This window comes from Schistocerca americana, chromosome 1 (assembly GCF_021461395.2).
Source record: "Schistocerca americana isolate TAMUIC-IGC-003095 chromosome 1, iqSchAmer2.1, whole genome shotgun sequence".
NCBI classification, from domain to species: domain Eukaryota; kingdom Metazoa; phylum Arthropoda; class Insecta; order Orthoptera; family Acrididae; genus Schistocerca; species Schistocerca americana.
Genome location: NC_060119.1, coordinates 893387913 through 893415608, shown reverse-complemented (window position 1 = coordinate 893415608; position 27696 = coordinate 893387913). Strand labels below are relative to the sequence as shown.

General features: G+C 37.5%; 1 protein-coding gene across 1 annotated transcript in view; it reads right to left on the bottom strand.

Annotated features, from left to right (window-relative positions):
- The window catches only part of LOC124614612 (nucleosome-remodeling factor subunit NURF301), a 298073-nt gene that overhangs the window by 189981 nt on the left and 80396 nt on the right, over positions 1 to 27696 (bottom strand). The window contains exons 10-15 of the mRNA XM_047142958.1: positions 25530 to 25751; positions 21613 to 21761; positions 17905 to 18049; positions 16985 to 17236; positions 14071 to 14255; positions 10927 to 11443 (exon numbers count right to left, since the gene is read on the bottom strand). Coding sequence (XP_046998914.1) covers positions 10927 to 11443; positions 14071 to 14255; positions 16985 to 17236; positions 17905 to 18049; positions 21613 to 21761; positions 25530 to 25751 — 1470 coding nt within the window. The remainder of the gene's footprint in view (positions 1 to 10926; positions 11444 to 14070; positions 14256 to 16984; positions 17237 to 17904; positions 18050 to 21612; positions 21762 to 25529; positions 25752 to 27696) is intronic.

The following is a 27696-nucleotide window of genomic DNA, read 5'->3' as shown; positions in this document are numbered from 1 at the left end:
CTTTAAGGTGACGTATATTTGCGCAAAAAGTGGCGGAAGTTTGTATAAAGTGGATTGTGTATGCTATCACAAAGAAGAAAAACAACTGTAAAATGAGTACAACACAGATAGCGCAAATAGAGCAGCTTGTAGAGTGTGAAAATTACGCGACCTGGAAATCTGCCGTTGAGACATATTTGCACTTGGATGACTTATGGGATGTAAATTGGCACCTATGGAATCAGGTTTTGCTACTAAGGATCAGAAGGCAAAATCAAAACTAATCCTTTTGATTGATCCACTGAATTATGTTCACAAAGAGAAGGCTACGTCAGCAAAAGAAGTATGGGACAAACTGAAAAACGCATTTGAAGATGATGGTTCAACCAGAAAAGTAGGATTACTCTGTGAGCTGACAACCACAAGATTGAGTAAGTGTAAAAGAGTGGATGAATATGTGAATAAAATAATTTCAATCTCCAATCATCTGAGGAATATTGGTTTTGAAATTGCGGATGAATGGATTGGAACTTTATTGTTAGCTGGACTACCAGAGAAATATCCGCCAATGATTATGGGTTTGGAAAGTTCGGGAATACGCATTACAGTGGATAGTGTTAAAGTAAAGAGTCTACCGGAAATGTAGAAAGAACCAGAGTCTAATGCTTCAGAAAAAGAAACAGTATCGGCTTTATACTCTAAGTACAAGAAGAAGAAGAAGCCAGTAAGATGTTTCATATGCCAGAAAATCGGACATATTGCTTCACAGTATAATGAAAAGTTAAGCAGAAAAGAAAAGAAGCCTGTTAATTCTAGTATTCCCCTAAAGGTAAGGCATTTTCTACTGTCTACAAGAAAATTAAAGAGACCTTTGGAAAAAAGAGAGCCACTTGTATGAATATCAAGAGCTCAGATGGAAATCCTGTTCTAAGCAAAGAAGGGAAAGCAGAAAGGTGAAGGGTCAGGGTGTATACATGGACAAGGAAAAAAATTCCTGGATTTCCCATTTAAAAATACACTTTCTCCCGGGTGAAAACACACTTTTTCTGTGTTAAGTGACATATTTTCCCTGCGAAACTTATCAATCCTTTGAATGGTTATGATTTTTAAACACGGGCATTGAATATCCCGGCACATTAGGAAACGAAACTAAAGGAAAAAGACACGTTTTGGAAATATCTTTGATGTGCAGTAAAATCAACGCTGCGTATTTTCGTATTATGGAAGTATACATTGGAATTCCACCAAACACTGCATGTTACTTTCCGAATCATTGAAATCGAGATTGCGATGCGTTTCTGTAAGCCAGCCATAGCTCATGTCATGTGATCTCAGCAGCCGATGATAGCAGATATTCAGAGCATAGGACACGTGATGTATCAGTCAACAGCAACATCTCTGTCAAGTAGCACGAACACACAAACAGGGAAAGTTAATAGTTTAAATTAATATACATAGTGTTGCTACAAGAAAAGCAAAGCTTTTGCAAATAATATTGGTATCTAAGGTAAATAAGCTGCAAGAGAAGCTAAGCTTTTGCATAGTTATAATGTTGATCTTTTTTGCGCGTGTTACACTTTAAGATATATCACACAAATGTGCCAGTAACATTTTTAATAGTGACAAAATGTCTGATCAGGGTTCGAAATTCTTCTAAATGGCTCCACATCAAAGAGTTGATTTTTAAATGAGAGTCAAACGCTCTGTGATTTAAGGAATTCATTGTACATTCTTGCACATGGTTCAACTTACGTAAAAGGATATTTACTTTGAAAGTAACGCCTTTCGAACCACCATTCGCAATATTTTCCAGCGACTTGTTAGAAATAGGTTCATTTCAGCAGTTGCCAGAGAGTGCAGATAACAGGCGACACCGCGCTTGCGCAGCTACCATGACGTAGGAAGCCCGTATGTACGTACGTGTAATACACTGCAAAGATTAATATCAGGTCGAGGTCTGCTCCATTGGGAATCTAGACATAGGGATGTGCACTTTAAGTATGTTCTTTAAATGTGGGCATTTTAGTATGGTTAATGAAATTCCGATCCTCTTGGAGTATCCTCTGATGTCTTGTTTCTTTCATGACATAATGTATTATCTTCCAGTGTGGTTTTCGGGATTTAAATTTTCTTGGAGCACCAGTACTGTATCACATCATGTTTGGTTCTTTATTATGGCATAATGCCAAACGTGCTAGAAGATGAATACGTGCACTTGTACAGCGAACACTTGAAACTAGCCAGTACTGTGAAATTAAACATTTCGTTTCAAATACATTGACTGCCTCTGCGGAAAAGGTTAATAAAAGTCAAATTTCTTTAGCAAACAGACAAAAATAACTTCACTGTCAGAAAGGTGGGAATAAAGTAAAATCTGAAATTAATAACACATTTTAGCCTTCCTTAATTATGTGAATGTATTTTAATTCACTTGATAGCTCCTGGCCACAGATATCCATTTTGTTTTCATTTGACATGAGAGTAAACAAAGGAGAAACAGTAAAATCATTAAATGTAAACACGGGTCATGTGGAGCCTACCCACTATAACTCAGACTGCTCTGCGCATCAGCTCCGGATCTATGATATTTGCTAACTGGGTCAATACTAAAAAAAATCGAATTTCCAAAAATACGTTCATCATGTAGCACACATCTTTCTGAAAAGTCTGAAACATAAAACATATATGTTCGAGGAAATGTAAGACATGTTGTTTGGTTGTAAGTGTGCCAAAGTGCAGTACCACGTCTCTTCAGACAGCATTCTTCTATCGCAAGTCACTATAGTTCGCTCTGTGGTATTGAAACTTGTATATATTGTAATGGATGCCATCAAACTATATTCAGGACAGTGGAAATTGAAATGTCCTGTGGTGCCTCTCCTGCTCCCAGTCAACCGGTTCTCGCAATTAATAGCGAATGGGATTATTGGTAATCGGGAGAAGAAGAACTCTACAGAAAATTTGCACTCTTTATTACCTATTAGCTAACACTTTGCTGTTTTGTGTGACATAAAATTAAATATAGGATACATAAAACCAATAAAGACAAGAAGCAAACAAGAAAATACACATTTCTTCAATTCTTAGCTCTTAGCATTTTTTTTCTCTCTAATCTTGTTACAGCTTTACATGACGTGCTTTCCTTTCTGTGAAAGAATCTATTACCTCATCAAAGTTCATCGAACGTTTTGCTGCATGAAAAATCAAAATGTCGTTACCTTATACTGAAAACGCTGTTAATACAAATAATACCCAAGACTGGTGTGGTTTCTCGATCTGATTACAATACACATCTAATAAATGAGACTGTTTTGGCACAAATGGTCATTTTTTAACACGACAGAATATAATTCATGAAGTACCAATTTCAAATGTCTATTAGGCCCACTACAAGCAAAAAGCTTTATGTTAGGAAATAGTTTCACATTTCATTCATACACACCAGTGTCTCAAGCGTGAGATCGAAAAGTAGTATTACGAAATTTTTATATAAATTTGGAACTGTGTTATTCTTCCATAATTTGTGTGAGGTCCCCGTTTCTTCTCCTTCCTCACCCTAACAAACAATCTTGTCATCACCAGTTCTGTAGCTATTCCTGCCATTGTCAAAATTTGTTCGCCGATTAACTTCTAACCCTGGCAGAATCACAGGTTTGGTTATCCTGCGATTATTCTCCGGTTAGGCGTTGTTACATGTTAGTACAACACGTTTTCCGCATTACTTGCAGACTATAACTTAAGTGGCTGACAACTGGTCCTTACTAGTGTAGCAATCTGGTCAAAAATGTTCTGTCAAAATTTCATTTTCTTGGGTACACCGTGTAGATAATATATAATCTTTCTCACCTGTTATTCCTGTTAGTTGTTTATTTCCATTCTGGTAGTCTAAATCTATGGATTTCGCTAATAACTATAACAACGCTGATCATTCGGAAACCCAATGAACCACATAATCAGACAGCGATTGGCATTCATCTGTTCGGCTTTACTCCACTCAGCTCATATAGCCCCATCCCCTATTGTCTGTGGAAAGTTTATTTCTAGATGCGATGATGATTCTCCTGACAGAGACATCACATACACTATGCACTCATTCAAAAATCAACTTAGGATTCATTCAGAAATCAACTTAAAATGTGTTCAAAAATGTTCAAATATCAACAGGGATGTGTTTCACAGCCACATTCCTGTGGCTAGAAGTGAAAGAATCTACTACTCACTCGTGACTCATCTGCACATGCGCACGAGTCCACTCATTACTGCTAAAACGAATCAAATGTAAGCAGTTGTGACTTCACAGCCATCAGAGGTAATTTGTTGTTATGAAGCATTGCACAGTCTTCCTAAAGCCTTTGACACATTTTGCTGTTGGCACACGCTTGCATGAGCACTGTGTGTCGTCATTCTAAATGGCGCATTTCCTTTCCAATTTACTTCCGTTTTTTTTTTTTTTTTTTTTTTTTTTTTTTTTTTTTTTTTTTTTCTTTTTTTTTTTTTTTTGCAATAGCGGGATACAGTAATATCCTTTGTTAGAGTATCGCTCCTTACCCGCCAAAAATACAAAACTTTAACAGAAAACTAAAACAATGAAAAATTCCCGGAATTCTAAAAAATTCCCGGGTTTTTCCCGGTTTTCTCGCGGATGAAAAAATTCCCGGGTTTTTCCCGGATCTCCCGGTTGTCCCGGGTCGTATACACCCTGAGGGTCTACATAAGGGTGACGTACTTGAGGGCAATATTATGGAAATGGAAGAGGATGTAGATGAAGATGAAATGGGAGACCTAATACTGTGTGAAGAGTCGAAACAAGGCCCCAGCAGTAGACAACATTCCATTAGATCTACTGACAGCCTTGGGAGAGACAGTCCTGACAAAACGCTACCATCTGGTGAGCAAGATGTATGAGACAGGCGAAATACCCTCAGACTTCAACAAGAATATAATAATTCCAATCCCAAAGAAAGCAGGTGTTGACAGATGTGAAAATTACCGAACTATCAGTTTAATAAGTCACAGCTGCAAAATACTAATGCGAATTCTTTACAGACGAATGGAAAAACTGGTAGAAGAGGACCTCGGGGAAGATCAGTTTGGATTCCGTAGAAATGTTGGAACACGTGAGGCAATACTAACCTTACGACTTATCTTAGGAGAAAGATTAAGAAAAGGCAAACCTACGTTTCTAGCATTTGTAGACTTAGAGAAAGCTTTTGGCAATGTTAACTGGAATACTCTCTTTCAAATTCTGAAGGTGGCAGGGGTAAAATACAGGGAGCGAAAGGCTATTTACAATTTGTACAGAAACCAGATGGCAGTTATAAGAGTTGAGGGACATGAAAAGGAAGCAGTGGTTGGGAAGGAAGTGAGACAGGATTGTAGCCTCTCCCCGATGTTATCCAATCTGTATATTGAGCAAGCAGTAAAGGAAACAAAAGAAAAATTCGGAGTGGATATTAAAATCCATGGAGAAGAAATAAAAACTTTGAGGTTTGCCGATGATATTGTAATCCGGTCAGAGACAGCAAAGGACCTGGAAGAGCAATTGAACGGAATGGGCAGTGTTTAGAAAGGAGGATATAAGATGAACATCAACAAAAGTAAAATGAAGATAACGGAATGTAGTCGAATTAAGTTGGGTGATGCTGAGGGAATTAGATTAGGAAATGAAACACTGAAAGTAGTAAAGGAGTTTTGCTATTTGGGGAGTAAAATAACTAATGATGGTTGAAGTAGAGAGGATATAAAATGTAGACTGGCAATGGCAAGGAAAGCGTTTCTCAAGAAGAGAAATTTGTTAACATCGAGTATAGATTTAAGTGTCAGGAAGTTGTTTCTAAAAGTATTTGTATTGAGTGTAGCCATGTATGGAAGTGAAACATGGACAATATACAGTTTGGACAAGACAAGAACAGAATCTTTCGAAATGTGGTGCTACAGAAGAATGCTGAATATTAGCTGGGTCGATCACATAAGTAATGAGGAGGTATTGAATAGAATTGGGGAGAAGAGGAGTTTGTGGCACAACTTGACTAGAAGAAGGGATCGGTTGGTAGGACATGTTCTAAGGCATCAAGGGATCACCAATTTAGTATTGGAGAGCAGTGTGGAGGGTAAAAATCGTAGAAGGAGACCAAGAGACGAATACACTAAGCGATTCAGAACGACGTAAGTTGCAGTAGGTACTGGGAGATGAAGAAGCTTGCACAGGATAGAGTAGCATGGAGAGCTGCATCAAACCAGTCTCAGGATTGAAGACCACAACAACAACAATGAATCGAGTGGCAATTATGCAGAATGGTTCCTAGATTGAGGAATATCTGTGCACATTACCAAAGCTCCATCAGGTCTGTATGATGTTCAGTCAAGGACTGACATTCGAATTTTCACAGTTGAGAGATCTAAATTAAGGTGTCAACACGCCGGTAAAGTGGATCTTAATTTGCCTGCGAATGGGGAAAAGGAAATTGTTACTGCTCATGTTGTACATTATGTAACAAATATTGTAACTAATTTGCTGTCAATAAGCAAAACAGTAAAGAAGGGTAATAAAGTTATCTTCGATACAGAGGATGGTAAAGTGATAAGACTCTTGTGGTGGTGATGTAGCTACTGCAAGTAATGTAAGAGGTATTTATAAAGTGAATATAGTTCAAAATGATACAGCAATGCAATCAAGCATAATGTGTGATAGTGCTGAAACAGAGATGGAAACTGAAACAGAGGAAGATGAGAATAAAGAGGAAGCTGATGTGTTATCCGAGAATCAAACTGAGGAAGAAAATTCAACAGAGGAAGTCAGTTTAAAGTGGTCTTCATGTATAGCAAAACGAAAAGAATATCCAGAGTGTGAAATGTATGCTGCCCAAACAACCAACAATGAACCAATCACAGTTGATGAAGCTTTAGTTAGTGCAAATGCTCAAGACTGGAAAAAGGTTATTGAAAAGGAGATGCAATCCTTTGCAGATAATGATACATATGAATGGGTTGACATACCTGAAAATAAAAAGCCACTAAGTGCAAGATGTGTGTTTAATATTCAAAACCTTGACAAGTGCAATACCAAAATTAAAAGCCAGATTGGTAGTTAAAGGATATTCCCTAGAGGAAGGAATAGATTACCATGAAACTCTCTCACCAGTGGTGAAGTATTCATCGTTAAGATATCTTTTAGCTCTTGCAGTACTGGAAGACTTATTAATTCATCAAATGGATGTGAAAACAGCCTACCTGAATGGAAGGCTGGAAGAGGAAATATATGTGATTCCACCTGATGAAGTTAAGTGACCTTATCATGGGAAAAGGAGAATTTGGCACTTGAAGAAAGGCATATATGTATTAATGCAAAGTGGCCATTACTGGAATAAATGTTCGCATAAAACTTTGATAAAACTAGGCTTGTTACCAACAACGGTAGATTCAAGTATATATGATAAAAGAAGCAATGAAGAAATTGCAATCAAGGCCATATGGGCAGATGAGTTTTTTATTTTAACCAATAGTGAAAGCCAGATGGACTTTTTTAAAAAACAGTTACGGTCAGAATTTAATACACATGATTTAGGGGAACTTAACCAATACTTAGCTATGAAGATTCTAAGAAGTGCCAACTGAGAAGAATTATGGATTGATCAATCTCTGTACACAAGGAAAAGCTTAGAAAAGTTCAATATGGAAAATTGTAAACCTATTTCTACTCCTATGGAAAATAATGCAAAACTGCTAATAACTGATTATGGCAAGAAATGTAAGGAAAGTGTACCCTATTTGGAAGCTGTAGGAAGACTACTGTACTTAGCACAGACTTCCAGACCAGACACTGCATTTGCCACAAATGCTGCACACAAGTTTTGCAGTGATCCTAGAGAAAAGCACTGGATGGCAGCCAAGAGAATAGTCAGATATTTAAATGGAACTGCTGATTACAAATTAAAATATATTAAAACTGTAAATGTAAATTTGGAAGGATACAGTCATGCAGACTGGGGAAATGAGCTGGAAAGCAGACACTCCATCACTGGAAGTTGTTTTAGACTAATGGGAGGATTGATATCATGGTCATTTAAGAGACAAAGAAATGTTGCTTTGAGTGTTGTAGAAACTGAATATATAGCCTTGTCCTCCACTATCCAAGAAGCTCTTTGGATCCGTACACTGATGAGTGAAATAGAATCTCCTCCAACATTAAAGTCAACTGTGGTATTTTGTGACAATATGGGAGCTATTAAACTTGCAAAAAATAATGTCACCAGTCTAAGATCCAAACATATTGACATAAGGCATCACTTTATAAGACATCATGTGGAACAGGGAAATACAATCCTCAGTTATCTATGCCTAGAAGAAATGTTATCTGATCTCCCCAAGCCTCTCAGTAAGGACAAATTTCAAAAGCTAGTGAAGCATTATGGTTTAACCTGGGATGTATACTGTTGAGTATATGAAAAATATTTGTTCAAGGCGGAGTGCTGGGGATATGTGAACAAACATTTTCCAGCATGCATAGTGCCGCACAAGATATGATGTGCAGAGTGCAATAGACTCTGTGGAATACACATGTTTCGTGCTTCTTGATGGACAACGTAATATATTTGCGTAGCCAAATGTATTAATATGTGTTGTGTGAATAAAACAAAAGTTTATTTTGTCCCTTAAACAGTTGTTACTTGTCATTTAGCTGCGTTAATCTGCATAAACTACAACATTCTCATGATCCTTTGTGGTTAGGTCTCCAGAGACGATTTCCACACGGGCAGTCTGTTTGGGCACTCTACATTAACAACAACAATTCTCATAGCAAATTTAACATGACTGACACTAAAACATTGTGCACATTCTGCTACGACGATGGAGTTAATGCATGTGATGCCTTGTATTACTTGCACTACATTAACAAACACTTCAATCAAGCTGTCTACGAGAGATCTTCCCATTGGAGGAACAAATTTAGAACCTCCTACTATTTGTGTGAAAAATGTACATATTACAATTTGTGCACTAATCAAGCTATGACTTTAAACCAACAACCAGTGTTTGTCCCTCATCGTGGAACTGGAACTCCCGATTGACCATATCGAAATAATTATGCTTATTGGAGATATAAATTAGCTATTACCAGCTAAAATCTGATTGGCTGCCTGCATCTTTGTTGCAACTGGTCGTCGAGAATTCCCAGCATTCAATGGTCATTGCCAACATCAGCACACTACACCGCTGCTGCCATAAGCAAAAAATTACCGAAAGATGCGAAAGAAGCTGAAACTGTTAAAGAGCAAGGTGGATTACAATACTTGTTCCTAAACCACTCCTGATGCCACTATTATTTTTTTCCTTTTCTGATATCTATTCATTGTAATGCATATACTATACATACCACATTAAATTTCCCAATTCTTAACTCATGCAGTAGTCCACTAAATTTTATTTTCCACAGTATAACTTGCTGTCTACTGATGACAATAACACAAAAAGTCCATTTTGAAATAATTTAGTTAAAGAAATATTCGAAATTTTCGATACCTCTAAGTAGGTGTACCTCAAAATTCCACCTGCTAAAAATTGTTTATTCTAGATTAACTTAGCTTATTTGAAACCCTCATTCTTCTCTGTTGAATAACTGTTTCACTTTTTCTAAAATCTTAACATTTCAAAAGTTATTTTTTTCCAGGATATTCCAGTCTATGAAGAATATTTTTTTCCAAAAGTCAAGTGTCATAGTTTAGTAACCTCCATTTTTCTGTTTCCAGAAATGTATACTGTTACTTACATAACATACGTTTGTCAATTATTCTAACTAAAAAATTTCACTTTCTCAGAAATTCTTGGCCAGCTTGGGGAATCCTCATGCACATTACAACTTCTCTCATAAAGTAGTACTTATTATTTTGTCATTTTGTGATTATACAGTTTTTGGTTACATGATTTTACTTCAGCGAATATTGTGTGTGCATATTTTTTCCTGTTTCTGGCCTTTATTTCAATATCTAAAATGCAATATTGTTGTATTTCGCCAATCTGTAATTTCTGTAATATGGGTTCTTATAAATATGTCATCTCACAAAAAGCCACAGTCAGAAGAAGGCAAGCATTCTAGTTTTACTGAGTCTGTAACAAGCATCCAACATGTAAGATTGGCCAATGGCCAATCGCTAAAAGATGAAAATCTATATCAGTAAGTCAATCATCTATGTCAGTTCTGTGAGAAGATTTTGTCAAATCACTTGTAGAATGTGTAACTTATAGATCTGCATAGTGAAAGCTCGATCGTAATAATAAGCCAATTTTTTAATAACAAGATTGATCAGGGAAAAAGAAAAGCAACAATGGTGTTGTGTCACACCATTATGAATTGTCTGAATAGCCTAGCAATTACTGGGAGAAGCCTTGATTGGTGGATTTTAACGAGACTAAAGAGGCTCCAAACTGGTTAGTAACGTTACAAAACCTGTCAAGAACTGCACCTTATCTTCAGTACTGAAGATAATCACGGTGTTCTTTGCTCGTTATCTCTCAAAATTTTGTTTCAGTAACTTTAGCATACAGCTATCCATGCTTTTAACTGGTGATAATTATGTCATATGACAATAAAATTTGATTACATATGAGAGGTAGAGAATATTTTACATTCTTTCAGAAGTTTCTGACAATCTTCTTTTGAAGGCTAAATTCGAAGTCCAGTTACTGAAAGGTATATGAAGGCATGATCTGATAAACACGCAAGAATCTACGAGTTCCCTACATTTTTGATGTCTTATTTCTTCCAAATTACCTATCATTCATCATTTTCCAAATTTCTTCCATTCTAGTAGATAAAATGAGTAACACACCTACCTTCACCACAAACTAAGAAACAAAGGATCTGACCATCATACTTCCAAGTTTTAAATAAATTAAAATGGATTGAAAATTATTAATAATAAATAACCGCTCAATTTTTTTATTACTTACCTTCGTTGTATACAGTGGAATCATCTGAATTTTTTATTTTCTGAGCAGGCAATGCGGATCCATTGTTCAAGGCACCAGAAACACTGTTGTTATTGGTATGACTGTTCGCTTTCTTCAGTAGCAGCAGCAACTCCTTGCGAACTCTTGCTTTTTGTTGACAAATAGGTGAATAGCAACTGCTTACTCCTGTTGTTGCAGCCTGTTTATTATCGTTTTCATTGCAACTAAGAGAATAGCACTTCAAACTTTTACCAAGACGAGCCAACTTTGAGTACTGTTGCCGAATGCCACTCACTTTCTTAGAAATAGTGTTCAATATATCCTTGCTGAAAAATGAAGTTTGTGAGTTGTTTGACACACATAGTTTGCCAAGCACCATAGAAGGCAGAAGATGATCCACACCACTCTCACTTTCTGCATCACTCGCATCATTCTCAATATCTACATCACCCTCTGCATCTGATGACTTAGATGTATCACCATTCACACCTACTTTTACTGATCCTTTTGATGCTTGCTGGAAAAAAGAGAGGGAGAGAAAAAAGCATAAGAACTCATGGAAAACAACACAGTAAATGAAACACATTATAACTGTATTAATCAATGGCTTTTCTTCTATCCTGTAACCCATAACTGCATCATTGTCATTCATTAAAAATTAATCACCTATGGTATTTTACTGTTAAATTGTTCTCCATTCTTGCAAATGAAAGGACTATCATATCAAACATAATAAGAAATTATTATCTACAGTGACATTACATAATTTTCAGTCATTCTGACAGTATAAATATTTCATTAGTGAAGCTCAAGAAAATTTAATCTAGACCACACAATTTATAAAAAATGTGAAGACAATCATTTGCCTGTACAATTCAAACTGTATGATGCACAGGTACATTTCACACTAAGTTTGAAAGCTACAGCAATTCTCTAATCCGATGGAGCCTGGGCTCCATGCATTATTCTACCACATGTGAATGGTTACCTTCTCTCACTATTTTGTTTGTTGATTCTTACGAACAACAGGGTGCATACACGGGTAGAAAAAAAAAGACCTCTCGGATTTTTCCCAGATTTTTTGGTTACAAATACACTTTTTCCCCGGTGAGAGTACACTTTTTCCCTGCTGAAAATTCAATTTTCCCTGATGAAAATTCAATTTTCCCAGGCGAAAATTCACTTTTTTCCACATGAAAGTGCTTTTTTTCTGTGTTAAGTGACAATATATTTTTCCTCGAAGCTGTGAAACTTCTCAATCCTTTGAATAGTGAAGGTTTTATAAACTCAGATAGAACTTCCCAGCACTTTAGGAAACTAAAGCCAGAAAAAAATATGTTTTGTAAAGATGTTTGATGCACAGAAACATTTACACTGCATATTTTTGTACTACGAAAGCATAAACACAAATCCCACCAAATATAGATAATAGCTTCCAAAGCATTGAAATTTAGATTGTGTCACACTTTGTCAGCCAATTACAGTTCATGTCACGTGATCTCGTCAGCCAATGACAGAACGTATTCCGAGCATAGGACATGTGGTGTAGTCAACCAATAGCAACATCACTGTTAAGTAGCACAAATGCACAAACAAGAAAAGTTAATGGTTTAAATTAATATGCACACATATAGCTACAATAAAAGCTAAGCTTTCAAATATAATATTGATCATCAAACTGTTTAAGAGGAGTGGATAAGGAGGATCCTAAGAACACAGCTTAAATTGCAGCACCTGAAAACTTCTGATGAGCACAATTATAAATTTCACTGCTGTGCACCAAACATTTCTTAGGTGACCTGGGTGCGTACATGTTCCATATTTTCATAGAAAAGCCAATTACATGTGTAATTGCTCAAGAATTGACTTCACACTGTTTTTTTAAGGATAATTATACTTTTTCCCATCATTACTACATAATTTGTAATCTATGAAAGAACAAAAATAAATATGACAAACTAACTTTGAAACCTGAACTTTTTTAAGGTGTGTTACCCTTTAAGAGATATCAAACACAAATGTACCAGTAAAATTTTAAGTAATAGCATAAACGTCTGGTTTTTTGGGCCAAAAGTTTTCCTATGTGCTTTGTCCTCAGTTTTAAGTTTTGAATGGGAGTATAATGCTCCATGATTTAAGTAATTCATCACACATTCTGACAGATAACATAATTCATCTTGCGTAAAAGGAAATTTACTTTTAAAGTAACACTTCTCAAACCACCGTTCGCAACATTTTTCTGCGGCCTGTTAAAAATGTAAAAAGTTGTGATGTCACACTCATTGAAACGAGGTCCACAAGAAAGACTCATTCAAGTAGATTGTTGTCGAAGTATTGCATAGTCTTTGACACATTTTGCTGTTGGCAGACACTTATGTGTGCACTGTGTGTTGCTGCTATAAATGGCACATTTTCTTCTCAACTGAACCTGTATTTGTTGTTATTCTCTCATTTATCTTTCTATTGGTGCAGTATTATTCTGCAGCAGCAGGCTAAAGTAAAATCCTTTGTTAGAAATTCTTACCAGTCAAAATTACAAAAATTTGACTGAAAACTAAAACAATTAAAAATTTCCGGAATTCCAAAAATGCCTAAATTTTTCCTGGATGAAAAAAATCCTGTTTTTTTTCTAGATTTCCCACTTGTCTCTGGACATATACACACTGAACAAGTACTTTCCATCACCGTACAAGGACTGAGTTGGTGACTGCTGCATATAGGTCAAATTTTTGAACATTATAAAGAGCAAATGCACTTATTTGCTAGACTAAAACTGATTCAGTATGAATGTATTTAGCCAATTTCATATTGGTGCCACAGTTTCGAAATATGCATGCAATAATAATTTTATCTCCTCAAACCACCACCATAAGTATATGAAATTTCATGAATGAAGAAGTGTAGGAATTTGCATGCTTTGTTAGCTCAGAAAATCCACACATGGCATGATGAATGGGAAGCCACACAGCTGTAGTAATTATTGTTCCTCAACATTATGACAGCATATTAATAGAAAATGATAGCATCCTTTGTTTAATAGTAGAAGAATGTGCTATGTGTTATTCAGATATTGCACTGTTTTGAAACTTCGGGTACACAAAACAAATTTCAATAAATGCTGAAATAATCTATTTAAAAACTTACATTCTGAGCCAGCTTCCTTTCTTCCAGTATTTTCAAATGTGTTCTTCTGCTTAGAAATTCATCTAATCTTGACTTCCTTGCAATTTTTGGGTAATATAGTCGTCCAGGAGATGTCAGTGCCTTTGTAATATTTATTTCTTCAAACTTTGTAATTGGTGGGAAAACCTTTAGGTTTTTTAATGCAACTAAAATAGATAAAAAAATTCTGTTAAATACCAGAACAAGTTTTTGCTGCTTTTTTCACCAAGACAGTATAATATTAAAATGTCTAAATCAGTTTCTTTTTTCATTTCCAATAACAAAACTGGAATCAGACAGCTAAAAATTATATCTGCTTGATCAATGCTTCACATATAATCACCACTTCTCCTTCTTTCAAATCAAACATGTGCTACAGTGTTCTTTCTAGTAACTAATGTACTGAAATGTTTTTCTTTTAGCAATCTAATCTGTAGCTGTTGCATATTAAATGATCATCATTACATGTCATACAAAATGCAACAAATACTTAAAATACAAAAAACAAAAAAATACATGCAATTAATTAATTGAGCTATTCAGGTCTTAGTATGTTTCATGTTCAACAAATAAGGCACACTGAAAATAGTATTACGACAAATCTAATACATGCAGTTAAACAAGGGAAGGAGAATTCCTAACACTTTTAATGCCACATACTTCGCAATAGTGACTTGCAGTTTTACATCAAGTTGTAGCTCTCTACAAACTTTGTAATTAGGCATACAAGACAATTAATCACAGGCAAAGATATTTCTACACTAATCCAACACATTGCAAAACATTCAGACACACCTTTGTTTGGATTATTTATAATATTATTAACAAATAAGCACAACTCATTAAGAACGAACTGTTATGCTGGCATGAGTAAATGCTGCAATGGTTTTCCAGGTCTTAACCCACCCCCAGCTCCATAAAATCTGCTGTGACAGTACTTTATCACATCCAACCCTTTGGCATTTTACTATCCTCATTGGATTCTGATACCAAGGTCAAGATGAACATACTAGTACTGGCCGTAAACAGCAGTTTGGTTTCATGTCCACACTGCGGGCAGCACTGACCTTGCGACAGTTGGCAAGACCCTCTGGTAGCATAAGTTAGGAGAAAAGTATGAGCGTTTTTCTCCTCCAGTTGTGTTGATGTTTCCAAAATTTTAGAGTTGATAGCATTATTTTTGCATGTGGTTACTCATTTACTCTCGGTTTTTCTCTTGGTTTGCTGTTGTGAGTTTGTTTTTATGCAGTTGATAATTCTTAAGCTTTCACATTTTGGATTACTCTCTGTTTGTCTTTCAGAATTGTGTACTGTCACCATCATCTAATTTATGACCACTCCAGTTTCTCGGAAACCAACTAGTGGCAACTGGTCGCACATTACTAAAGTGGCTACGAAGCTGACTCTCACGTGTGAATAAACTTGTAATGATGGATCATAAGTTTCTGGCATTTTGGCAGTGTCAAATAACACTGCAGGAACAACTGCAAGAACATATGCTACTGCAATGACGACAGCAGGGGCAGATGCAGGAATAGCTTAACCAATGCACAGCTGATCTGAAACATGGGCCTACAGCTGGCAGAACAAGGACATACAGGGGAGCTTTTGCATCCACCACATCAGTCACTGTGTTTCATGAAACCTAGAAAGGCGCAAAAACTGCCTGCTTTAGGCTGTGTCGCAAGGTACGAAACATACCAGATCTCGCAATCCAGAGCACTTTGTTACTCAGCAGTAACAGCAGGAGTAGTAGTAGTAGTAGTAGTAGTTGTTGTTGTTGTTGTTGTTGTTTTTTGTATAAGATTGCGCAAAAGCTGCATCTGCGCATAGGCCCTACAGCATCAGAATTTAATGAATAGTGCAGTTTGCTGAGTGATCATTTCTGCCACCAAGTGCATAAAGTGGTTGCAAGATTACATTTTCAGCAATATGGAAATGCAGAGGCTAGACTTGTGTTTCCTGAACAGCGGATTTGCAAGTGCTCCCCGAGAAGTGCAAGTTTGAATGTAGTAACTGTGGTGTCTCAAATGCTGATTCTTTAATCACAGAGGTAGTTGTAAGGTTAGCACCAGACAAAGACGTCCAGATGAGCTTTGAAATCATCCAACCCTAAGTTAAGCACAATCTCAAATATTGCTGGAAGTCAGAGATGTCTGCATCAGCTCTGTCAGAGTTGTCTGCATCAGCTCTCATGTTGTTGATAAATAGCTAAGCTTTCTGCCACACTTCAACAAATCAGTCACCTGGATGACACTAAAGACACGACTTGTGACCAGGAAACCTATTGGCATTTGGCCTCCCCTCTTCTGCATCAGCTACATAGTCACATTATTGCTCCCAAGTAGATTTCGAAAGACTTGATAAACAGAAACAGCCATACCAGGCATCTAGACGTAGCTCAAGTTGTAGCTTAAGTTCCTTATGAAATATGAAACATTCCCCAAGTGTGACAAACATTTCAGCTGTGAAGAGATTACAGATAGTCAGCATTCCCTTTTATACCTGCGGCAGATCACAGAGGATGCCCCACCTCAGCATCAGGTTTGTCCCCACTGATGTTTAAGTCTCGTCCAGACTGTTTAACACACCATGAACATTGCCAGTGTCCACTGCCCTTTTCTTTTTAAAAACATGTGTCTCAAGTGTGGGCACTTGTGGCAATAGGGTGCCAGAGCAGGAGAACAATGTGCCGGTGTTCGCCAATACATTATGGGTGTCAGAACCCATATAAAAGTAATTAAAATTTATTTACTACTGGCTGGTTCAAATTGAGCATCACATAATATTCTCTTTCCGTAAAATGACAACTCATGCAAAAAAATAATAAAAAAAAGTTTTGCTTCACAGAAACTTATTTTAAATTAAGAAGCATCTGAATGATACCAAATCTCACCTCCTTTCTGTTCTTTATCTTTTTCTTCGTTTACTGGAAGCTTACTTGTATTTTCATCAGTTAGTTCAGGTTTCAATGAATTTTTAGTTTCATTTGGCTCAACTTTCACTTTCAAGGGATCACTGTTGTTGTTCCCTGCCTCATATTTTATCTTAATTCCATCCGTGAGTTGTAACTGATCTTCCATACTCTTCTTTAGCAAAAATTTATACGTGTTTGGATCAACAGCCAATATTTTGATTCCTTTATCATCTAGAACAAAAATTTAATACCAAATTGTAATTTAGAAACAATGTTAAACACAAAAATGATCATAACAGCAATCAAAACTGGCATTACCCCTCAGTTTATATCAATCAGGTATAATGTAGTGACACTTCATCCATCAAATATTTGTTTAGATGTCTTTCCTGACAGCACAAAAATGTTCATAAACATTTTCAGTCATGTCCTGCTTTCGTGTAATAAAGAGAAAAAAATGAAGAAAAGGAAATATACTAATGACTATAACACATAATGCAGGTTAGATTGAGTTTGCTATTCATCGAACAATAGCAGGCCATAAACAAATTCTGCAAAATTAAGGGACATGGTAAAAATCATGAATAAAAAATTAAAACACTGTAAATAAAAGAAAAATATCATCTAGTGTAACCTTTGCTACTATGACTTCAGCATCCTCTTAGTTGGATTCTAAGAAATCTGTTATTGTTTTACTGTAGATATTATCTAGAGGTGGATCAAAATGTACCCCTAAGTTCAAAATATGTGCATATATGCTTTTCATTATTTTTCAATATTTGTGTGTGTTCAGAAGACTGTAATAAGATTATCACTGCATTAAATGGGAGAGTGTGATAGTAATAACTTCCACTGCGCACATTCCATCATAATTCAAAAGTGTTTATAATGTGTGATACCTTGAACCTGGACCATTATCTTTTGAGGTCCTGCTCGAAGACCCATTTTATGACAGTCTTGAAGTCTATATTTACGAGTTGTTGACAGCCAAAGCCATCCCCATTGCCCATGTATTCTGTACTCTTCACCTTTTTGCTTCCACACCTGGAACAGAAAATATCTGTAATAAATATATTTCATCTTTTGCACATGCTAATTTTCCTACATACAAATGTAGCATACAGTTGCAGGCTCTTAGCACATAACAGTACAGCAAACTAGACTTAAAAATTAGACAAAATACCAAAAATTTATTTACTGCAAAGATAAAAGATCTATTGCTTTTTATTGTCTTATTCTATTGTTTATTTTCACTATTTCAACTTTCCTAGCTAATAATAGAATATTTATTTTAAAGTTGAATAAATGTAAAGCTCTGTTATTAACCCTCGAATGGGCGCACCAGTGTTTAAAGTGCTCCAATCGCAAATAACATTCTTTTGTCCCATTCTATTGTTGTTTTATAACTGCGAGCCCATACTTATTTGTTCATTATTGCTTCAGCTAACACAGTAATAGGTTGAGTTGTCATATGTCCAAATGAGTAGTAGTAATACAAACAGCAAGCTAGGCGAGAAAAAAATTTATGATCTGTGCAAGAAAAGATCCTGATTCTGAGCTATTAGCACAGATCCACAATGAGACAGTTATCTACAAGATAATTAGTAATCAAGTAAATAAATGACGTGTGACTAGGGCCTCCTGTCGGGTAGACCATTCGCCGGGTGCAAGTCTTTCGATTTGATGCCACTTCGGTGACTTGTGCATCGATAGGGATGAAATGATGATTATCAGGACAACACAACACCCAGTTCCTGAGTGGAGGAAATCTCCATCCCAGTCGAGAAACGAACCCCGGCCTTTCTTCTGTCACACTGACCACTCAGCTACCGGGGGCGGACAGTAATCAAGTAGGCAATTGGTAGAGGTGTGATGGAACTGCGCTGTTTAATGCTTTTGAGTGTGTCATTACTGTGGGGTAACACTTGTATACAGCAAAAGAGATGCAATTAAATGTTTGTTTCATTACTGTTAATGAAAAATCGTGTGCCTGCTTGAGAGTTAAGTATATTATACAAACACACATTTAAGTTATGAAAAATGATTTCTCACGGGCTACCTAAGAAATATGGGATAGAATAGACATATAAATGTACAGGTAATAACACAATAAAAGGAACTTACGTGAGATATGAAGAAAATGAATATAGCTATGGAACGATTGGTAGAGAATGTAGTGGGGAATTCCAATACAAAAACTGAGGAGCAAAGATGAACTGAGAGACTATATCTATTACTTCTCTCATCTTTTCTCCAATGTAACTCACTTCACTTTTAACAAGCCAGGTCAATGGTATTGGAGAATAAAGAATTCCTAACACTACAGTAGTGAATCTACTGAAATGAACTATCCTGGTAGACTGAAATTACATGCCAATTTCAGAACAATATCTACTGCATATTTGGAGTGATGCTGGACTAGCAGCTACTGTTATCAAGCATGGGCACAGTCTCTGAGATACCTTTTTGGATTACTGCAGGTACTGGAACCATTTTCACACTATTTCCATGGCGTGCGTGTCGGACTATAAGTCAGTGATTACAAAATATGAAGCTTTCTATAAATTATAGTGTAACAAAATGTGTTCCTAAAGAATTCTCAGAATAATGGAAGCACATCAAATGTGCATTGACAAATTATGTTTAATGTTGTGGCAGCCTAACGGGCAAGTGGGCTCCTCATGTAACAGGCCAAAGAGCGCTGTCCCACCTGCAAAGCTACAACGCTGGCCTGTTTCTCATTTCTTTTCATCTTGTTCCACTGATTTATTTTCAAACTTTGGACACTGGAGTAATAAGTAGAGATTCTGATGAAATGAGACTAACTGAATTTTAATGGTTAAGTTACCTGAGTAACTCGAGGATGGGGGTTATAGTGTGTCTGCTGACAACTAAACAAACTACCCACACATGCCCCTAATGATTCAATGATCACCATGAACCAATTGCAAAGGAACCCCCCCCCCCCCACACACACACACACCAAAAAAAAATCCCTCTCCTGCCTGTTACCCATTATAACCATGGACTGTAACAAACTAACCACATTCTTTGCCAGGACTTCAACTGTCTACAACAATATTCAGAAATGATCATCATACTTAGGATCTCTCTCATAAAATAAAGTGCTACTACAAAATATCCTGATCCATCCCTATTCCACACCTACTCTCAGTCCTTTGCCCCACAGTTCATATCCCTTTGAGGACTCTGAAGCAGTCCTGTCACAGGTACATTCTATTGTATCACAGGCTAGGCCATCTGTGAAAGCAGACATGTCATACAAGATATAATAGCTCTGTTTCTTAAGGTTTGCACAATCATTTATGTGACCATGACCATAACTAGCTGTGTCCTTGAATGAATGCCCACCACCAAACTGCGGTCAAGAGCACTTGACCCACCAGTGGCACAGTATGCTCGACTTCAGTGGGTGGTTCACAATCTGTGGCACCTGCATGCTACCTAATAATGTTAGGTACTCTGAATCGCATAGATGGGAATTGCCCTTACAACATGTCCTTTGTTCCTGCATTCTTCCTAGCCTCATACTCCACTAGCCCCTGCCCCACTCATCTCCACTCTGGCACCATACCACCCACTTCACTTCATCAATTTACACTCACACTTTACTCTCCACTGCCTCATCCTCTCTATCCACTCTTCCACCTTATTGTATGCCACATGAAACTCTCCCAGCCTGCAACAGGGCGAGCTCGACAGTGCCAAAGTTCCATCCCTTTCCTTTTCAGCCTCTCCCTCCCAGCCATCAGTCATCCCTCCCTCCACCTCCTTTCTCTTCTCACCCATCCCACCCAATGCAACCCCTCACCTCAGTTGAGCTCCAAAGCTGAGTCATCGTAGCTGTGTGTGGTTTTTTGTGGTAGTTACCTCTGAATGGTCACTTAAAAGATCAGCACTATTTTCTGTTTTGTTTATGTGTCTATCAAACACTCAACACTTCAGCTATATGATGAGTCATTACCAATATTTTTACAGTATTTGTATTTCACCCAGGACCTCCACGCAAAATGTTAAATGGTACGTACTTAATGGGAAAACATTCATTTACATGTAAGAGCTGTAATAAATACGAAATGAAGGCTTATATATCAGTGAAATCACAACAGCTCTAGCTAATCAATTTCTTATGAATGTCAGTCATAACACAGACATTGGTTACAATCCTAATACAAATCAACACTCATTAAATAAATTCTGATCACATATTCTATGCATGAGCTGTAGAGATAAGGGAAGGGCTAGTTAGTAACTCCAAGCAAAAATACACAAGACAAGCAGTAACAGGCATAGCTACTGAGATCATGGATCAGAATACAGATGAAGTTTTGTATTGAGGATGATCTGTCAGAACAAAGTGGATGCTTAATAACCTATCCAAGGAAATTCTCTTCAGTATTCACTCTGCGGCTTTAGCCACAATAGAACAAATCATCGATACTTATCTAGAGAAGACTAAACATCTCACTGCAACTAACATTCATAATAATCGTAAGCTTTGCACATAATGTGCTTCTAATGAGCAGTTAATTATCATGAAACACACAAGTTTTTATTTTATTCCACTCTGTGGTAGTCATACTGACCTGGTGTTTTAAACCTAGAGTATATTTAACAAAATTGTAAGTCAGTCTGTTTCTTTCTTCTTCCTCTTCTTTATCCTTCTTGTCTTTCTTCTCCTGGCGCTTCCTTTCTTCTCGTTCAGAAGCTGTCATTCTCTGAAGTTTCACATGCCCTGAAAATTAAAAACAACAAAATAACTAGCATAAAGAAACAAAAGACTTCTTGTGGCTATTACATTCCCATATGCCTTGTTAATTACAGAAATCTGCAATACTGCTGTATACATCATCTACAATACTTGGCATTTTACTCTTATAACACTCACACTCTTATAACATATAACAGATCTTTAGCTTACGACAAATAATGGAGAAGTGTTATGAGTGGAGCAGGGAATTGTATCTACGCTTTATAGATCTATAAAAGGCATATGACCGGGTTCCTAGGAGGAAGTTATTGTCTGTTCTACGAGATTATGGAATAGGAGGCAAACTTTTGCAAGCAATTAAAGGTCTTTACATGGATAGTCAGGCAGCAGTTAGAGTTGATGGTGAACTGAGTTCATGGTTCAGAGTAGTTTCAGGGGTAAGACAAGGCTGCAACCTGTCTCCACTGTTGTTCATATTATTTATGGATCATATGTTGAAAACAATAGACTGGCTGGGTGAGATTAAGATATGTGAACACAAAATAAGCAGTCTTGCATATGCGGATGACTTAGTTGTGATGCAGATTCGATTGAAAGTTTGCAAAGTAATATTTCAGAGCTAGATCAGAAATGTAAGGACTATGGTATGAAGATTAGCATCTCCAAAACGAAAGTAATGTCAGTGGGAAAGAAATATAAACGGATTGAGTGCCAAATAGGAGGAACAAAGTTACAACAGGTGGACAGTTTCAAGTACTTAGGATGCATATTCTCACAGGATGGCAACATAGTGAAAGAACTGGAAGCGAGGTGTAGCAAGGCTAATGCAGTGAGCGCTCTGCTACGATCTACTCTCTTCTGCAAGAAGGAAGTCAGTACCAAGACTAAGTTATCTGTGCACCGTGCAATCTTTCGACCAACTTTGTTGTATGGGAGCGAAAGCTGGGTGGATTCAGGTTACCTTATCAATAAGGTTGAGGTTACGGATATGAAAGTAGCTAGGATGATTGCAGGTACTAGTAGATGGGAACAATGGCAGGAGGGTGTCCACAATGAGGAAATCAAAGAAAAACTGGGAATGAACTCTATAGATGTAGCAGTCAGGGCGAACAGGCTTAGATGGTGGGGTCATGTTACACGCATGGGAGAAGCAAGGTTACCCAAGAGACTCATGGGTTCAGCAGTAGAGGGTAGGAGGAGTCGGGGCAGACCAAGGAGAAGGTACCTGGATTCGGTTAAGAATGATTTTGAAGTAATAGGTTTAACATCAGAAGAGGCACCAATGTTAGCACTGAATAGGGGATCATGGAGGAATTTTATAAGGGGGGCTATGCTCCAGACTGAACGCTGAAAGGCATAATCAGTCTTAAATGATGATGATGATGATGATGATGATGATGATGATGATGATGATGACATATATTTACTTCCAAATTTTCTGCATACTGAAAAATCATCTCTTTTTTTAGACCACAAATAAAGTTTAGTGGGCATAACTAAATATTGCCAGCCAGGTTATAAACCTTTCACAGGAAATTACAGAGTCCACATGGTAATCAACTCTTAAACATCACATTAAAGTCTCAATTAAGAACTAAAATAACAAAGTTCATATGCCAATGGGACTACAGAGATGAGGCAATGTATACATATGAGATTTTGTTACTCTATTAGCACCGAGAAAGGGTATCATCTGAAAGCTTGGCGACAGTTTCACTCTTGTTTTACAGTTTACATGCTTGTCAACTCTTCAACTATGTGATGAGTTGTTACTTTCACACCTTCAATTATTTATATTCCACCCAGTCAGTGAGAACAAGTTTTGAATTGTTTTGAAAAGTGTGTGCAAAGTTTCCTGGAAGTCATCATGTGCTCTTGTTCTCAAATACTGGACGAATATAGTCTGGGTAATTTCCACATCGTAAGTTATGCTGCCTCAGGACATGCGTAGTCGCTAATACACTACTGGTCATTAAAACTGCTACACCACGAAGATGACATGCTACAGACGCGAAATTTAACTGACAGGAAGAAGATGCTGTGACATGCAAATGATTAGCTTTACAAAGCATTCACACAAGGTTGGCGCCGGTGGCAACACCTACAACGTGCTGACATGAGGAAAGTTTCCAACCGATTTCTCACACACAAACAGCAGTTGACCGGCGTTGCCTGGTGAAATGTTGTTGTGATGCCTCGTGTAAGGAGCATAAATGTGTACCATCACATTTCCGACTTTGATAAAGGTCGGATTGTAGCCTATCGCGATTGCGGTTTACCACGACATTGCTGCTCGTGTTGGTCGAGATCCAATGACTGTTAGCAGAATACGGAATTGGTGGGTTCAGGAGGGTAATACAGAATGCCGTGCTCGGCCCAAACGGCCTCGTATCGCTAGCAGTCGAGATGACAGGCATCTTGTCCACATGGCTGTAACGGATCGTGCAGTCACGTCTCGATCCCTGAGTCAACAGGTGGGGTCCAACAACCATCTGCACAAACAGTTTGATGATGTTTGCAGCAGCATGGACTATCAGCTTGGAGACCATGGCTGCGGTTACCCTTGATGCTGCATCACAGACAGGAGCGCCTGCGATGGTGTACTCAACGACGAACCTGGGTGCACGAGTGGCAAAACGTCATTTTTTCTCAGATGAATCCAGTTTCTGTTTACAGTATCATGATGGTCGTATCCAGGTTTGGCAACATCACGGTGAACACACATTGGAAGCATGTATTCGTCATCGCCATACTGGCGTATCACCCGGCGTGATGGTATGGGGTGCCATTGGTTATCCGTCTCGGTCACCTCTTGTTCGCATTGATGGTACTTTGAACAGTGGACGTTACATTTCAGATGTGTTACAACCCGTGGCTCTACCCTTCATTCGATCCCTGTGAAACCCTACATTTCAGCAGGTTAATGCACCACCGCATGTTGCAGGTCCTGTACAGGCCTTTCTGGATACAGAAAATGTTCGACTGCAGCCCTGGCCAGCACATTCTCCAGACCTCTCACCAACTGAAAACGTCTGGTCAATGGTGGCCGAGCAACTGGCTAGTCACAATACGCCAGTCACTACTCTTGATTAACTTTGGTATCGTGTTGAAGCTGCACGGGCAGCTGTACCTGTACACATCATCAAAGCTCTGTTTGACTCAATGCCCAGGTGTATCAAGGCTGTTATTATGGCCAGAGATGGTTGTTCTGGGTACTGATTTCTCGGGATCTATGCACCCAAATTGCATGAAAATGTAATCACATGTCAGTTCTAGTATATTTGTCCAATTAATACCCGTTTATCATCTGCATTTCTTCTTGGTGTAGCAATTTTTATGGCCGGTAGTGTAGTTGTATTACTGTGTTAAATTTTTAATGTAATATTATAACTCTCACTGAAGAGATTATGACAGCATTTAAAATTTTTCAATTTGGTCAATGCTTACACAAAATCAAATTTTGTTGGCCCTGGAAGCCTTTAGACAGGCAACCTGCAACTGGAATCAGTGATTGTTTCAGATGCTTAGTAATACAGATTATTCTGCTTGGTTAGGGTTCATTTTATACATGGTTTTTAATGGTAAATTTTGTGTTCAAACTGATAAAACCTTAAGAGATGGCCATTATTGTTAACATCACCACTACTATTTGTGGTAACAAGCCCCACACAATAAAACACAATATGCATCAGGCAAGAGTGTAACACTATGCCTGCACCATTATGTTCAAGTGATGAAAATGAAACAATGACGTACTATAACGTTAGTATATGCAAAATAAAAGTAGCTTACCTAATGCTTCATGCCATACACTTGTAAATACAACAGGCTTGATGCAAGCCTGTAACACAATTAAGGCTCGAGCAAAGTCTCTAGCATTTACACATGCACTAACAGCTGTTATCCATGGCTTCCGTAAAAGTGGCCAGTTGGGATGCATAAAAGACGATTGAATACTTGACTCCAGCTGCAATACAGTCTGTCTTAGTGTGCTTACAAGAAGAGCTCTTGTACCTGTAACACAGAAAATTTCTCCATTTACTGAATTGTTTTCTGTTATCATAACATAATATGAAATAGCATAGGCTATGAGACAGCAGAGCTGTAAGTAACTAGAAAGTAAGAATCAATACATCAATTGAATATTTTGACACTGTTTCAAGTATGCTTCCTCCCTCCGTTGCATTGTGCTCATACTGATGTTCAGAAAAGAGCAAATTCACAACCAATGGGAACACGCACAAATTCCATCAGAAAAAATATAAATAAATCTAGACACATTGCCAACTACAATTTATGCAAACAGGTCTGTAGAAAAATAATTTAATAGCCATTCATATTCTAAAGAGTTCAATGTAAGTTGCAGAAATGGCATCCATGTCAAACGCATTGGTTACCTTTGGTTACCTAATTATGTCACACTTATACTCAAATTACTGTGGACTGTCCTTTAAATTTAGCACTAGTATAAGCTGCAAACTTTTGCCATTTTCAGCTCGATTCAAATGACGTATACCGTATTTACTCGAATCTAAGCCGCACTCAAATCTAAGCCGCACCTGAAAAATGAGACTTGAAATCGAGGAAAAAAATTTTCCCGAATCTAAGCCGCACCTGAAATTTGAGACTCGAAATTCAAGGGGAGAGAAAGGTTTTAGGCCGCACCTCCAAATCGAAACAAAGTTGGTACATTTTAATATGAGACACAATTTAGGTCGAATTAATGACGATACAGCTACAGTAGTTTGGTTCGAGTCGTAAGCTTAGCAGTTAAGCTTTACCAGGTACCCATTGCTATGCGTCAGGCGCTCCGTCCGTATTTATATGGGTACCCTTCCTTTTTCATGTGCTTCGTCTGGTTTGAATTGATTGCTTATTTTTCTTTGATCTCGTAAGTGCCGTTCTCTTTGTTATAGGTGTTAACGTCACTCTAAGATGAAAATGCATTACTGTACTGTGTCATGCATTGTTTGTTGCATTCTGATAATGAGTGTTTATGGCCTGTCGCCGCTCGCGGCATGGCTTGCTTTTGTGCGCACTACCGCCGCTTACAATTGGGGAGGGGGGGGGGGGGGGGGGTGGTGCAAAAAGGTGGAATTGTCTCGTTAGCGGAACAATCGCAAGAGACTGCTATTTGTTGTTACTTACACTGCTGGTTTCTTTGATAATGATCAGCAAGAACCAAATAATAGACTGCGTATGATAGAAGATGTTCTGAACGAGAGTTTAGCGAAAATTTTTCTCCGTTTGAAAATCTTTGCAGACGCCTCTTTAGTACATTACATTCTGCACAGAAATTAGAATCATCTTAGATTTAAAAATCTAGTCAATTGCCGTGTTTCATTTCTGACTGTATCACTATTAGTCATAAGAATAATACGAATATAAACATGACATGATATGTATATTCTTCCACATTTGCTGTTGTCTCACTCTAGTTTCGTAGTTTATTAGGCAGACAGGATTTAAACGAGATAGCAGCAAACATGAAAGAATACATGGCAAAATGTTTATATTCGTATTATTCTTATGGTGAAGAGAATACTGCATGTGATTCAAAATTCATAAAAGTTCCTATTAGCAACCATCTCTTCTCACAGGTAGGAAAAAATTCAGAATGTAGAGTTGGTCATATTGACAAAAACCCCAGTCTTGCCAGTCGGATTTTCGTAGTACATTGAAATGCTGCTACATTCGAAGATGAACAATGCGGAATTTGTATTTCCTTAGTTGGATAATGTATGAACATGCAGTGGTCGAAACTCGGGGCGGAGAAAAAAGCTCGTCTTCCACCTCTTTTTTTTTTTTTTTTTAATTTATTTATTGACGCAGAGGTTTTGGCTCCAGTATTTATCTTTGTGCCTGCAAAGCAAGCCTGTGTAGCGCTACATATATTCGACGGCAGAAGTTAGTTATGGCGGCACCTACCAACATTTTGCAGAACTTCCGCTTACTTTGC